Here is a 13,824-nt window from a genome sequence, read left to right as displayed (position 1 = left end):
TACAAAAAATTAGCTGGGCATGGTGGCGGGCACCTGTAGTCCCAGCTACTCAGGAGGCTGAGGCGGGAGAATAGCTTGAATCTGGGAGGCGGAGGTTGCAGTGAGCAGAGATCGCGCCATTATTGCATTCCAGCCTGGGCAAAAGAGCGAAATTCCGTCTTAAAGATAAATAAAATAAAATAAAATAAAATAAAGGAAAAGAAAATAAAAAGAAAAAGTAAACCCAGAGGACCACAAGGTTTTGCTCTGTGGAAGTAAAGCCGGCAGTTTCATATCAAAACAGCACGGCTGAAGACAGGATAATCCCATATGTAAATACACCCAAGACCCACAGGCGGCGCTAGAGACATAAAGAAAAATAAAGCTGAACCGAGTAGGGTCACGGGAGAGAGCCATCATGAAAATGGGACTCAAGAAAGACCTCTCTGAGCAGGTGGCGCTCACGATGGGGCTTGAACGAAGTGGGGTGGGAGCCACGCAGATATGTGGAGAACAGCATTCCCAGGCAAGGGAACAGAAACAGCAAAGCCCACAAAGAGAGAGCGTGCCTGACCTGCTCAAGGGGCAGCAGAGAGGTAGGTGGGAGGAGGGGAGGCCAGGGCTACAAGGTGAGGACAGAGGAGAACTTTGGGTGTGACTCAGTGAGGCCAGGGCCAACACAGGCCAGGATGGTGGGTATAAGAGGTGGCACCTCACAGTTCGGGCTGCCTGAACCTGCACCCCCTTCACCTCTGTGTCCCTGCCATCCAACTCACTCATTCCCTTTCTATTTCAGGGGCTGCCGATAGCAGTGGAAAGGCCTACAGCTGCCAAACCAGAAGGCAGGAGCTCCAGCCCCGGCCTCAGGCCCTGAAGACACAGTTACGGATTTACAGGTATGGATTTACATCTGATTCCCCCTGAGCTGATTCCCCCGTGCCTGCCTCCATGGAGCCTAGCCAGACCCAGCTGCCCCCCAGCCTGCCTCTCTGACTTCGTCTGCACAGGGACCGGGAGCCAGGAGGCCTGGGAGGATCCCTACTGTGAACTTGCTGGGTAGTTTCAGCTGCCCTCTCTGGACCTCAGCCCCCATCATACAATGACAGGGTGGACCAGACCAGCATCACCCACACCAATTACAGCCCTTGACACTGTTTATACCACCCCAGGGCGAAACAAAAAGAATGGGAACGGTTAGTGTGCAGAGGGCTGTGGCTGAGGGTGCAGACTCCGGGGCCAGCCCTGTCCTGACCCCAACACAGGCCTCTGGGCAAATGACTCAGGCTCTCCAGGTCTGTTTTCTCATCTGTCAAATGGAGTATGTAAAGTCCTAGCCTCCTAGAGCAACTGTGAGCATTAAATGAGCTGAGACACACTGAGTCTACACATATGCACACACACGTCATAAATGTACCCACATGCCCATATGTGTCAACGAATGGCTGCCCTTTATCCTAGAACTATGTTGCTCTAATTTCTTGGAGGGGTTGAAATGTCCTTTTTTAAATTTAATTTAAATTAAATTAAATTCTGGTTGGTTAAGGGCACCATTAAAAATCAGGGAGCTGTCCTTAACACCGCTCTATGCCTCACGCCCATGCCCATGCTTCCCCATCTTTACTGCTGCCCCAGTCAAATCTTCCAGCAGAGCCAGTGAACCTTACCTCCAAAAGCTACCCAAATTCTCACCACCTCCCTGGGCCACCACCATTCTCTCACCTCGGTGACACCTGGCAGCCTTCTGCTGGGTCCTCCTGCCTCCCTCTCCACCCCTCCCTACCCCTACAGTCCATCCTCTATCCAGCAGCCAGAGGGTCCTTTCAAACTAAGTCCGATCATGTCCTGCCCCTGTGCAAACCCCTCATGTCACCTGATCTTACTCGGCCTAATTTCCAAAGCCTTCCCTGGCCTCCCAACTGCCTGAGGACTGCTTCTGCCCATTTCTCTGACCTCCTCTCCGCCTTCCCTCCTTGGCTGTTTATGCTGTAGCCACACTGGACCTCTCGCTGAGCTTCCTCCCACCTCTGGGCCTTTGCACCTGCCGCTTCCCCTGCCTAGAGTCTTGGCGTGGTGGGCACTTTGCAGTTAGGTCTTGGCTCAGAAGCCAGACCCCCATAGCATGACCCTGCCTTGTCAGTCAGCCTAAGAAAGCCCCCCAGATGCTGTCACCCCACCTATGGATCTCTGTCATTGTGTTTATCACTCTCTGACCTAACTCAATTCGGCCTCCCCCACTGGAGTGTCAGCCGAGTGAATTTGGGGACTTCATCTGTCCTGTTCCCTGCTGTATCCCCAGAGCCTGGAATAGTGCCTGGCACTGCTGAAGGAAGGAAGGTTCGGTCATGTAGTTTTTAACATACATTTACAAGACCGGATAAAAGGTTAAGGTCCCAAGTTGATCTCCCAAACATTTCGTTTTCTGTTCTGTGAAATCCCGAAGTCTGGAAGCCACGGGACAAGATGGCCTCTGAAGTCTTGCTCTGCGACTTCCTCTCTGATGACGTGTAAGGTCCCATTTCCAGCCAGGGTCTCCTTTTACAGTTCATGAGCTAGGTCGGATGAACACCCAGGTCCCTGGTGCCTGGCGTCTTTCCTACAGTCCTTGCTTTGGGCGTCTCAAATTTCTTCCCCCACCGACAGAGTCCTCTCGGTTCCCTTGACCACTGCTCATGGCTGACACAGGTCAAAGCGCCGGGCCCTAGCAGGAGGGTGGGGGCTGCACAGCCTCACCTGAGCAGGGAGCTGTAGGAGAAGTCAAGGAGACCCATCTCATGCCAGCCACTGCCCGCTTCTGTAGCGTCGCCCAACAGCACCGTGTGCAGGTTCGTATACATGGCTTCTGTGAGCGCCTGGAGTTCTCTGTGGAGGAGAGTCCTGAGGCAGGAAACAAAAGCATGAAAATTCGGCTTCCAAAGAGAAATACACACCTACAGGCCACCTCCCTCCCCAAACCTCGGGGTCCCAGAGCTCAAGTTCCCCATTGGCAAAGAGGTCCTGCGGAAGAGGAGCTTAAATAAGAGGGTATTATTATGAATGTCATCGTCAACAATAGTCACCATCTGTTGTACTAAGCATAATGATCTCATTTCATCTTCTGACAAACCTGGGAATAAGAGTTACTATTATGACTCCATTTTACAGATGGAGAAACTCAGAAACAGAGAGGAAAGTGACTTGCCCAAGGTCACACAGCCAGTAGGTGATATAAGCGGGACTGAAATCCCTGGTATGCCCAACTCCAGAGTCTGAATTCTTAACCAGGAGAGTCTGTCCCTCCCCAAGGCACACAGCTTGGATAAGGGACCCATAGTGTTCTGGAAGAGAAGGAATTGAAAAACAACTCATCTCTCCCTGAAATCTAAAGACAGAAAGATCTGTTGGAATAGTCATGGTGTTCCCTGACTCAGGCCTGTCAATAAGATGTGACCCTGGCCAGGCATGGTGGCTCCCACCTGTAATCCCAGCACTCTGGGAGGCCGAGGTGGGAGGATCGCTTGAGTCCGGGAGTTCAAGACCAACCTGGGCAACATAGTGAGACCCCCATCTCAACAAAAAATAAAATATTAGCCAGGGGTGGTGGCTTGCACCTGTAATCCCAGCTACTTGAGGGGCTGAGATGGGAGGATCGCCTGAGTCTAACAGCTCAAGACCAGCCTGGGTAACATAGTGAGACCCTGCCTCTGCAAAAATAGAATAAATACATAAATAATAATTAGCCAGATGTGGTAGCAGACGCCTGTAGTCCCAGCTACTCAGGAGGCTAAAGGGGGGGAGGATTGCTTAAGTCCAAGTGTTCAAAGCTGCAGTGAGCTATGATCACACCATTACACTCCAGTCTGGGCAACATAGCGAGACTCTGTCTCTTAAAAACAGAAAAAGAAGTCTGGGTGCGGTGGCTCACGCCTATAATCCCAGCACTTTGGGAGGCTGAGGCAGGCAGATCGCCTGAGGTCGGGAGTTCGAGACCAGCCTGGCCAGCAAAGTGAAACCCCGTCTCTATTAAAAATATAAAAATTAGCCAGGTATAGTGGCATGCGCCTGTAATCCCAGCTACTCGGGAAGATGAGGCAGGATAATTGCTTGAACCCGGGAGGCAGAGGTTGCAGTGAGCCAAGATCACGCCATTGCACTCCAGCCTGGGCAACAAGAGGGAAACTCCATCTCAAAAATTAAAAAGAAAGAAAAAAAAAAGAAAAGAAAGAAAAAGAAAAGACATGACCCCACATAAACATGACACAAGGAAAAAGGGATGTGGGCTGGGGACCTGGTCTCATTGTGTGGACCTGCACAGAGTGAGGAGACGTCTGGGACAGTGCACGGCAGAAGCTGGAAGCTCCCCTGTACTGAGCCTCCATGACACGAAGTCTACATTGAGTCACGACTGAGGATATGATTCGAGGCCAAGAAAGGGGGATCCTGCATCTAAGTCTAAGGCCCCTCTGCTCCTTGTGTAGGATCTAGACCAAAAAGGATATCCCTACAGCAAGTGAACCAGGGTGTCCATGGGAAGTAGGATGGACACCTTTAGACTGAGTAAGCCAGGAGGGCCTGGGTAATCCATCAGGGCAGGGTCTGCACAGGGCGTCCATGAACTCCTGGGTATGAAAAGGTTTGGGATGTTCAAGTGGGAACACAGTGGGGAAAACGACAGACAGGGCTCATGACTCATGTATGACAATGCATGTGAAGGGTCCTGCACGGTGCCTGGCACATCGTAAGCGCTCAATACATGGGATCTGGCCTTCCATGGACCCTGACCCAGTTGTTCTCCCCACCCCACTCCAAGCGCTGGTCCTCAGCAGAGACAGGCCCTCAACATATGTGGCTGCTGTGCCCAGAAGACATCACGCCAGCTTGTAAGAAATCCAGAAAATTCCTGAGGCAAACACTGGAGGAAACTGGGATCCTCCCTGGGTAGCAGGGGCAGATTCAGTGAGCTGTGGATTCCTATTGCTAGTGGGATCCCCAGGGTTCCCCTGGAATGTCAGGACCCAGGACACCCAGGCTCCAAGCAGCTGCCTCCAGGCCAAGGTTCAGAGCAGGCATCACATCTCATCAACATCCACCTCATCATGCTGGCCTTGCTTCGGCCTTAACTATCCTGCAAAACAGGTTCCTAGTTGCCCTTCCTAACCTCCACAGGGTATTCTTCCTGGAGACAGATCACTGAAGACTGTCATTGGACTGCGTGAACTCTGCAGGGGCGGACACAGGGTCTTATCTGCCTTAGTATCATAGATGAAGGAGAATGGGCTGTGAAGTCAGCAGACCTGGGTTCAAATCCCAGTCCTGCCACTTACTAGCAGTAGACTTTGAGCAAGTCACTTCACTCCTCTGAGCCTCTGTATCCTCATCAGTAAAATAAGGATAAAAATGCCCACCTCTTGAGGCTAATGCATAGATATGAAAGTGAGCTTATCAGACACCTGGCCTATAATAGCTGCCTTCAAATGGTGGTTGGCATCATTCTGCACACCCTGCATCCAGGGCAATGACCAAGGTACAATGGGTCCTCAGATGTCTGCGAATGAATGCAGAGCAAACACGTTCATCCGTTCTCTTATTGATATGATCACTCCATACGTGGCCGGGCACGGTGACTCACGCCTGTCATCCCAGCACTTTGGGAGGCTGAGGCGGGCGGACCACCTGCGGTCAGGAGTTCGAGACCAGCCTGGACAACATGATGAAACCCTGTCTCTACTAAAAATACAAAAATTAGCTGGGTGTGGTGGCGTGTGCCTATAATCCCAGCTTCCTGGGAGGCTGAGGGAGGAGAATCGCTTGAACCTGGGAGGCGGAAGTTGCAGTAAGCTGAGATCGCACCACTGCACTCTGGCCTGGGTAACAGAGAAAGACTATGTCTCAAAATAAATAAATAAATAAAATAAAAATAAATAAAATAAAATGACTCCTCCATATGTTTCAGGAGCTGTACCACTTCCAGCTATGTGGCCTAAGACAAGTCACTTATCTGAGCTCCAGTGGCTGCATCTATGAAATGGGGCTGTAAGTTACTTAGTCTCCAGCATTGTTGTGAAGACTAATGAGACAATGCACGCTGCCTGGCACAGAGTATGGACTCAGAAATATTCATCATCCCACCTCTCTCCTTCATTTTACAGAGGAGGAAACAGAGGGTCAGAGAGGGAAACAGGCTTGTCCAAAGTCACAAAGCTAGGGAGTGATGGGGCTGGGATTTGAATTTAGGGGTGGCTGACCCAAATCCTCTTACTAAAATCAGGGCTGCTTCCCAAAAAAAAGAAAAAAAAAAACAAAGATGAGAAACAAAGAGTTCTTCTTCCACGCAATTCTTTTGGGTTGTTTTTTGTTTTGTTTCTGTTTGTGTTCTCAAGATGAAATGTCTTTACTGGACACTTGCTTTGGAACCGAGCATGACTTGGGCCACATGGGTAGAAGTGAGTCGCCCACCCTGGCCCGCCCACAGGTGCCATCTCCAGCCACTCACGGTTTCATCCTGGCCTTTTCATCACTGGGGCTGTAATGTGGAAGCTGCACATCAAAAATCCTCTCCATGAGGAAGACGGCGTAGGCATGGAAGTCGAGCCTGGTGCGAGACTCCCACACCACCGCGTCATAGGAGTGTGGGTCCAGGAGGACGGTGACATACCTGCCCCCAACCAGTATCTGTGGGAAGTTGCCAGGGATAGAGTGAAGAGTGTCACTGTGAACAGCAGCCGCTCTCAGTGGTCAGGGCCTTACTATGTGCCAGGCACTGCCCCACTGGACAGTAACAGACTATGTTCTCTTATCTATGCCTCACTACCACCTACCACCCTGTGAGGTAGGGACCATTGCTCACCCATTTATAGCTGAAAAAGTGAGGCTTAGAAAGGAGATGAAATGTACTCAAGATCTCATAGCTGAGAAATGGCAGGGCTAGGACTGGAATTTGGGAATATTGGGGCTTTTTAAAAATCAAAGACTGTGTTCTTTATCACCTCACTCTTAAGCACCTGCCATGACTATCTTTGTTATTGCCATATCTCCAGCAGCCAGGAGAGAAGGCGGCAGATGGATCTTGTGCACATGATGGATGGATGGATGGATGGATGGATGGATAAGTGGATGGATGAATGGATGGGTGGATGAATGGATGGATGAATGAAAGAATGGATGGATGGATGGATGGATGGATAGATGGATGGATGGATGGAAGAATGGATGGATGGATGGATGGAAGAATGAATGGATACATGGATGGATGGATGGATGGATGGATGGATGGATGGATGGATGGATGCTGTTGGGTAAATTCCAGTGGGTGGATTGTAGAAGAGTAAATGGGCAGATGGATGGATGGGTGAATGGATAAATGAGTACAAGGAAGGAAGGAAGGAAGGAAGGAAGGAAGGAAGAAAGGAAGGAAGGAAGGAAGCTGCTGGGTAAATACTTGTGGATAGAATGTTAGGTGGATAAATGGAAGGATAGATCAATGAATCTATGTTGGATGGAAAGATGGATGAAAGGGCAGCTAGAGGTTTGTTGGAAACCAAATGTATGAATAAATATTGGGTACATGGATGAGAGGATGCTAGATAGATACTGGGTAAAGTGAAGGATGAATGTTGATTGGATGGAAGTTGGAAGGATACATGGAAGGTGGATGGGTGGGTGGTGGTCATTTGAATAGATGTTGTAAGGATGGATGGATGAGATATAAATAGATGTATATCCAGTGGAGAGACATTGAATACTGAATATAGCTGAGTGTTGGGTGGATAGTGGCAGATGAATAGAAAGATGCGTAGATAAATAGAAAAATGAAAATTGGTGGGAACTGACTAGTTATCCCTCAGTATCCATGAAGGATTGCTTCCAGGACTCCTGCAGATACCAAAATCTGTGGATGCTCACGTCCTTGATGTAAAATGGCATAATATTTGCAAATAAGTTACATGCATCCTCCCATATACTTTAAGTCATCTCTAGATTATTTATAATACCTAACACAATGTAAATGCTTTATAAATAGTTGTTATACTACACTTTTAGGGAAGAATTACAAGAAAAAAAAGTCTATACATGTTTGGTACCAACACATTTTTCCCCAAATATTTTCAATTCATGGCTGGCTGAATCCAGAGATATGGAACCCACCCATGGATACAGAAGGCCAACTGTATACAGATGAAAGTTGGATGAATGTTGGATCCATGAGTGGAAGAAGGCTGGGTAGATCTGGGTAGACAGATGAAGGTATAGAAGATGGAAAAATGAATTGACAGATGTCGGGTGAATCTATGGAAAGACTGATGGGTGAGTGGATAGACGGAGGTTGACAAATGAATGCTGGGTGGATATAAGGATGGAAAGATGCTTGGTAGACACCAGGTGGACAGGCAGAAGAATGGAATGGGAAGATGGATGCTGAACAGATGGAAATGGAATGGATGGATGGAGGTCAGCTGCATGGATATACAAGTACTGGACAGATATTGAGTGACTACATAACTGCATGCTGGGAAGAGTGAGAGGGAGACTGAAGGGATGATGTTAGATCAGTGTTGGGTGTGCAGCTGGACAGGCAGCTGGATAGAGAGTTGGCTCGACCACTCAGATGGATGTTGGATGGGGGGGTTGGCATAGGGACAGATGTTGAAAGAATCAGCAGAAACCAGATATGAGGCTCAGCTGCTCATCCCCATCCCTCCCCAGGCACAAGAGGCACTTACAGTAAATATGTCACCGTGCTTCTCCTTCATCCTCGTCAGGAAGCTGGCGGCATCTTTTCCAAAGTCCAAGGCATAGCCCAACCAGGGGATGCTCCCCAGGTCCAGCGGAGGCTCACCGGGTCGCCTACAGAAGCCATGGCACTTGTCACCATTTGATGAGGCAAGGAAGGGCATGGTGTAGGTTGTAGGGTGTGATTTTGAATGGAGCAGTTAGGGACGTAATTTGAATGGAGCAGTAGGGGACATAATTTGGCTCAGGTTTTTATAGGATCTTTTTGGCTGTGGTGCAGAGAATGGACTGTGGTGGGTGGGAGAAGAGGCTGGGGGTCAGCTCATGTCTGGTACGTGGCATGGGTTCCATTAGAGGTGGTCGTCTCTCTGTGGGTGAGGGGCCTCCCAGCACCCAACAGTGTAAGGACACGGAGTTGTCTGTGTGAGCCAACCTAGACCAGGGTTTGGGTCACCCCACACTCCCTGTCTTGCCCACAGATAAAGGATGAGACTGAAGGGCACAGCTGGGTGGCAGAAGGCAGTGAAGGCACTGGCTTCATCACTACCCCGACCACCCCTCTTAGTTCAGAAGCTGAGGTTCTTCAGGTGGCAAAAGCCCAGGCTGTAGCCTGTGGAGATGTCCCCAGAGCACATGAGCAGGTCAGCACAGGGGGTGGGCTGGGTGCATATGTGATCATCAAGGTCAGGGTCATCTGTGAAAGCAGAGGAACTCCTCTGAGAACATAAGAACAATATTTCCAGCTCACCGAGGTAGATGGAACTCTACGATGACCCACAGTGACCCACACCCTTGTATAATCCCCTCCACTGATTACAGGATAGATGGTACCATTCACTTTAAGAAAAAATTATTCTCCTTAGTGGGCCTGACCTAACAGGTGGCAGGGGACCGGGCTTAAAACAGACAAGGCTCTTCTTGGCAAAAGAGATTGAAAGCATGAGAGGGACTGGACATATGGGAGAATCTCTCTACTGGTTTTGAAGATGGAAGAGGCAACGTGGCAAGGAATCCAGGTAGCATCTAGAGCTATGAGGGGACCTTGGCTGACAGCAGGCAAGGAGACGGGGACCTCAGGACCTCAGTCCTACAATTACAGGCAAATGCATTCAGCCAGATTCATCCCGAAGACTGCCCAGTAGGAAGACAGCCCGACAAATACCTTGATTTCAGCCTTGTAAGTTGGAGTGCTGTGGGGCTATCTCAGCTCACTGCACCTCCGCCTTCCAGGTTCAAGTGATTCTTCTGCCTCAGCCTCCCATGTACTGGGATTATAGGCATGCGCCACCATGCCCTGCTAATTTTTTTTGTATATTTAGTAGAGATGGGGTTTTGCCATGTTGGCCAGGCTGATCTTGAACTCCTGAGCTCAAGTCATCCACCCGCCTCAGCCTCCCAAAATGCTGGGATTACATAACCAAAGAGCCCCGTCACCCCGCGCTGGCCTTCTGATCCACCCAACTGAGAACTAATAAGTGGGGATTGTTTGAGGCCGCTTCTTGTATGGCACCTTGTTATGCAGCAATGAACAATGAACGCATGCAAACTTCCAGCGTGCTTGTACCGCGCACTGCCCCCAGCCAAGCCTCGTCTCATCCTCACCCACCACCCTCTGCGGGAGGGGCTGTCAGCTCAGGAGAGCTGCAGTCAGAGTCATCAGATGAGCCTCACGGTGTTCCAGGGCTGCTGCTCATGGTGAGTCTTTTAGAGGTCCCTAGACTCAGGTTACGATCCCTGTCAGAGCCACTGGGATGCAGAGAGCTCTCAGATATGCCTCTGCTAAATGAATGAATGAATGAATGAATGAATGAATGAATGAATGAATCATCACATCTCTTCTTCTCACTATGGATTCATTCACTCATTCACCAAACATTAACTATGAAGCAGGAACTGTCCTGGGTATCAAAGATACAGCAGGGAACAGGGCAGGCAAGATCCCTGACCTCATGGGGCTTAGCTACTAATAAGGGAAGCAGACAAAACATTTAAAAAGCAAAATCACATAAGAGAGTGAGAATTGTGGAAGAAAATAAAATAGATACAGTCCAACAGTGAAAAGAGGAGTAACCTAGTTTTAAAATGCACAAGGAAGCCGGGTGCACTGGCTCACACCTGTAATCCCAGCACTTTGGGAGGTCAAACGGGAGGATCACAAGGTCAGAAGATCAAGACCATCCTGGCTAACACGGTGAAACCCCGTCTCTACTAAAAATACAAAAAAATTAGCCAGGTGCAGTGGCAGGCACCTGTAGTCCCAGCTACACGGGAGGCTGAGGCAGGAGAATGGCGTGAACCCGGGGAGGCGGAGCTTGTAGTGAGCCAAGATTGCGCCACTGCACTCCAGCCTGGGCGATAGAGTAAGACTCCGTCTCAAAAAAAAAAAAAAAAAAAATGCACAAGGAATTTGAATAGGCAGTTCTCCAAAGAATATATACAAATGGTCAATAAGGCCAGGCATGGTGGCTCATGCCTGTAGTCCCAACATTTTGGGAGGATTGCCGAGGCAGGAGGATTGCTTGACACCAGCAGTTCAAGACCAACATAATGAGATCCTGTCTCTACAAAAAAAAAAAAAAAATTAATTAGCTGGGTATGGTGGCACACACTTGTAGCCCTAGCTACATGGAAGGCTGAGGTGGGAGGATTGCTTGAGCCCAGGACTTGGAGACTGCAGTGAGCTGTAATCACACCACTGCACTCTAGCCTGAGCAACAGAGCAAGACCCTGTCTCTTTAAAAAAAAAAAAAAAAAAAAAAGCTGGGGGCAGAGGGGCTAGGCCAGGCATGGTGGCTCACGCCTGTAATCCCAGCACTTTGGGAGACTGAGGAGAGCGGATCACCTGAGGTCAGGAGTTCGAGACCAGCCTGGCCAGCATGGTGAAACCCCATCTGTACTAAAAATACAAAAATTAGCCGGGTGTGGTGGCGGGCACCTGTAATCTTAGCTACTCAGGAGGCTGAGGCAGGAGAATCGCTTGAACCCGAGAGGTGGAAGGCCACTGCCCTCCAGCCTAGACAACAGAGCAAGACTTCGTCTTAAAAAAAAGAAGGGTAGGGGGTGTCAATAAGCACATGCAAAGATGCTCAATACTATTAGTCATGGGGGAAATGCAAATCAAAACACAATGAGGTATATGAAAGGAAAATAAAATCTCAGAACCCCAGTTCACTAGGCCAAAAGGAACAAATTAAGCTAAAAGCTGAGTCGTGCAAGAAACTGCCTTTCCTTTTGTTCCTAAGCAGAGAGCTACAGATAAAAGGTTCAATATCTCCACAGGCAGCTACTCACCTTATCTTACATAAAGTGCCCATTTACTGAGCACGAGATGAATGCATCATTGACTATTGCCTCACCTGCTCCCTTTCTCTTGTAACATGTGGATGACCACACCCTCCCTCTTTCCCCTCCAGCCCACTTTTCCCCCTTTAAATACTGAAACCCTCAAAGTCATCTTTGAAGAAAGGCATAGACCACAGACTGTTTCTGCGATTCTGTGGTTTTTCTTCTCCCTGGCATTGTCCTTAACCTTAGTAAAATAAACATCTAAATTGATTGAGACCCAGCTTGGATAATTTTTAGTTCACAAACTGGCAACCATGAAGGGACTCCACGGAGGTGGCCCTGGCCTTTGACAAATCTCCTGTTGGTATTTAGTAACAGCTTGATATCTGTCTTCATTGGTCAAACCAGTAGGACAATTTGTCGAGGGCTGGGAGCTCCCCCCTGCAGAGAATCCCAGATCTCTGAAAATTTGAGATCTAAGAGAGCTAAAATTTGAGAGCTAAGTTTTATTTTGTTGTACAACTTCTTTTGTGGACTTTTGCTTGCTTCCAACAAGGAAGGCAACTTTTCCTGCTTCCATGACAATGGAGAGCAGGTAACTCCTTTCCGGAGTTTCAACTCACTTCCAACAGGGAAGGCAAGTTTGAAGTTTTTTTCCTGCTTCGTAGATGCTAAAGTGCAGGCCAGGCACAGTGGCTAAAGCCTGTAATCCCAGCACTTTGGAAGGCCAAGGCAGGTGAATCACTTGAGGCCAGGAGTTCAAGACCAGCCCGGCCATGATGGCAAAACCTTGTTTCTACTAAAAATACAAAAATTAGCCAGGCGTGGTGGTGCATACCCGTAGTCCTAGCCACTCGGGAGGCTGAGGCAGGAGAATCGCTTGAACACAGGAGGAGGAGGTTGCAGTGAGCCAAGATCGCTCGATTGCACTCCTGCCTGGGAGACAGAGCAAGACTCCGTCTCAAAAAAATAAAATAAAATAAAAAATAAAATTTAACCTGAAAGACTGGTTCAGGCCATGGTGGGAAGTGGGGGTTTGACATGACTCATTATACCCTGCAGCATTCATATCAACGCAGACCTTAAGTCTGATAAGAAACCTTTACATCTATTCGCTCTGAAGCCTGCTACCTGGAGGCTTCATCTGCATGAGAAAACTTTGGCCTTCACAACCTCTTACTATAACCCAGACATTTCTTTCTATTGATAATAACTCTTGCAACCAATTGCCAATCAGAAAGTTTTAAAATCCACCTATAACCTGGAAGCACCCCCCACATCAAGTTGTCCTGTCTTTCTGGACTGGACCAACGTATATCGTCAATGTATTTGATTGATGTCTCATGTCTCCCTAAAATGTATAAACCAAGCTGTGCCTCGACCACCTTGGGCATGTGTTCTCAGGATCTCCTGAGGCTGTCATAGGCCATGGTCACTCATATTTGGCTCAGAATAAACCTCCTCAAATATTTTACAGAGTTAGACTCTTGTTGTCGACAGTGTTTATGTATGGATGTGTGTGTTTATGTGTGTGTATGCATGTATATGTGTGTGTATGCATGTGTGTATGTATCTGTGTGTATATGTGTGTGTTTATGTGTGTGCATTCATGTGTATGCATGTGTGTATGTGTGTATGCATGTATGTATCTGTGTGTATGTGTGTGTTTATGTATGTGTGTATGCGTGCGTGTGTGTGTGTGTGTGTGTGTGTGTGTGTATGTATGCCTTTATGCTTTCTTTTTTCTCTCCTAGGTTCTTGTTTTTTTGAGAAAAAAAATTTTTTTCTTCCCAGTCGACTGATGCTGTTTTCTCCATTTACTTCTGCCTGTCTCTCCTTCCTCTCGCCGCCCTC

At 48.5% G+C, this 13,824-nt stretch overlaps 1 protein-coding gene across 2 annotated transcripts in view; it reads right to left on the bottom strand.

Moving 5' to 3' along the window:
- Positions 1–13,824, bottom strand: part of PTGIS (prostaglandin I2 synthase) — a 67,503-nt gene that overhangs the window by 36,763 nt on the left and 16,916 nt on the right. For both annotated transcript variants that reach the window (XM_050807471.1, XM_050807472.1), the window contains exons 2-4: positions 8,676–8,799; positions 6,449–6,627; positions 2,710–2,853 (exon numbers count right to left, since the gene is read on the bottom strand). In XM_050807471.1, the coding sequence (XP_050663428.1) occupies positions 2,710–2,853; positions 6,449–6,627; positions 8,676–8,799 (447 nt within the window). The remainder of the gene's footprint in view (positions 1–2,709; positions 2,854–6,448; positions 6,628–8,675; positions 8,800–13,824) is intronic.

This window comes from Macaca thibetana, chromosome 10 (assembly GCF_024542745.1).
Source record: "Macaca thibetana thibetana isolate TM-01 chromosome 10, ASM2454274v1, whole genome shotgun sequence".
Lineage (NCBI taxonomy): Eukaryota > Metazoa > Chordata > Mammalia > Primates > Cercopithecidae > Macaca > Macaca thibetana.
The sequence above is the reverse complement of the archived record's forward strand: the minus strand, read 5'-3'. Positions and strand labels throughout refer to the sequence as shown.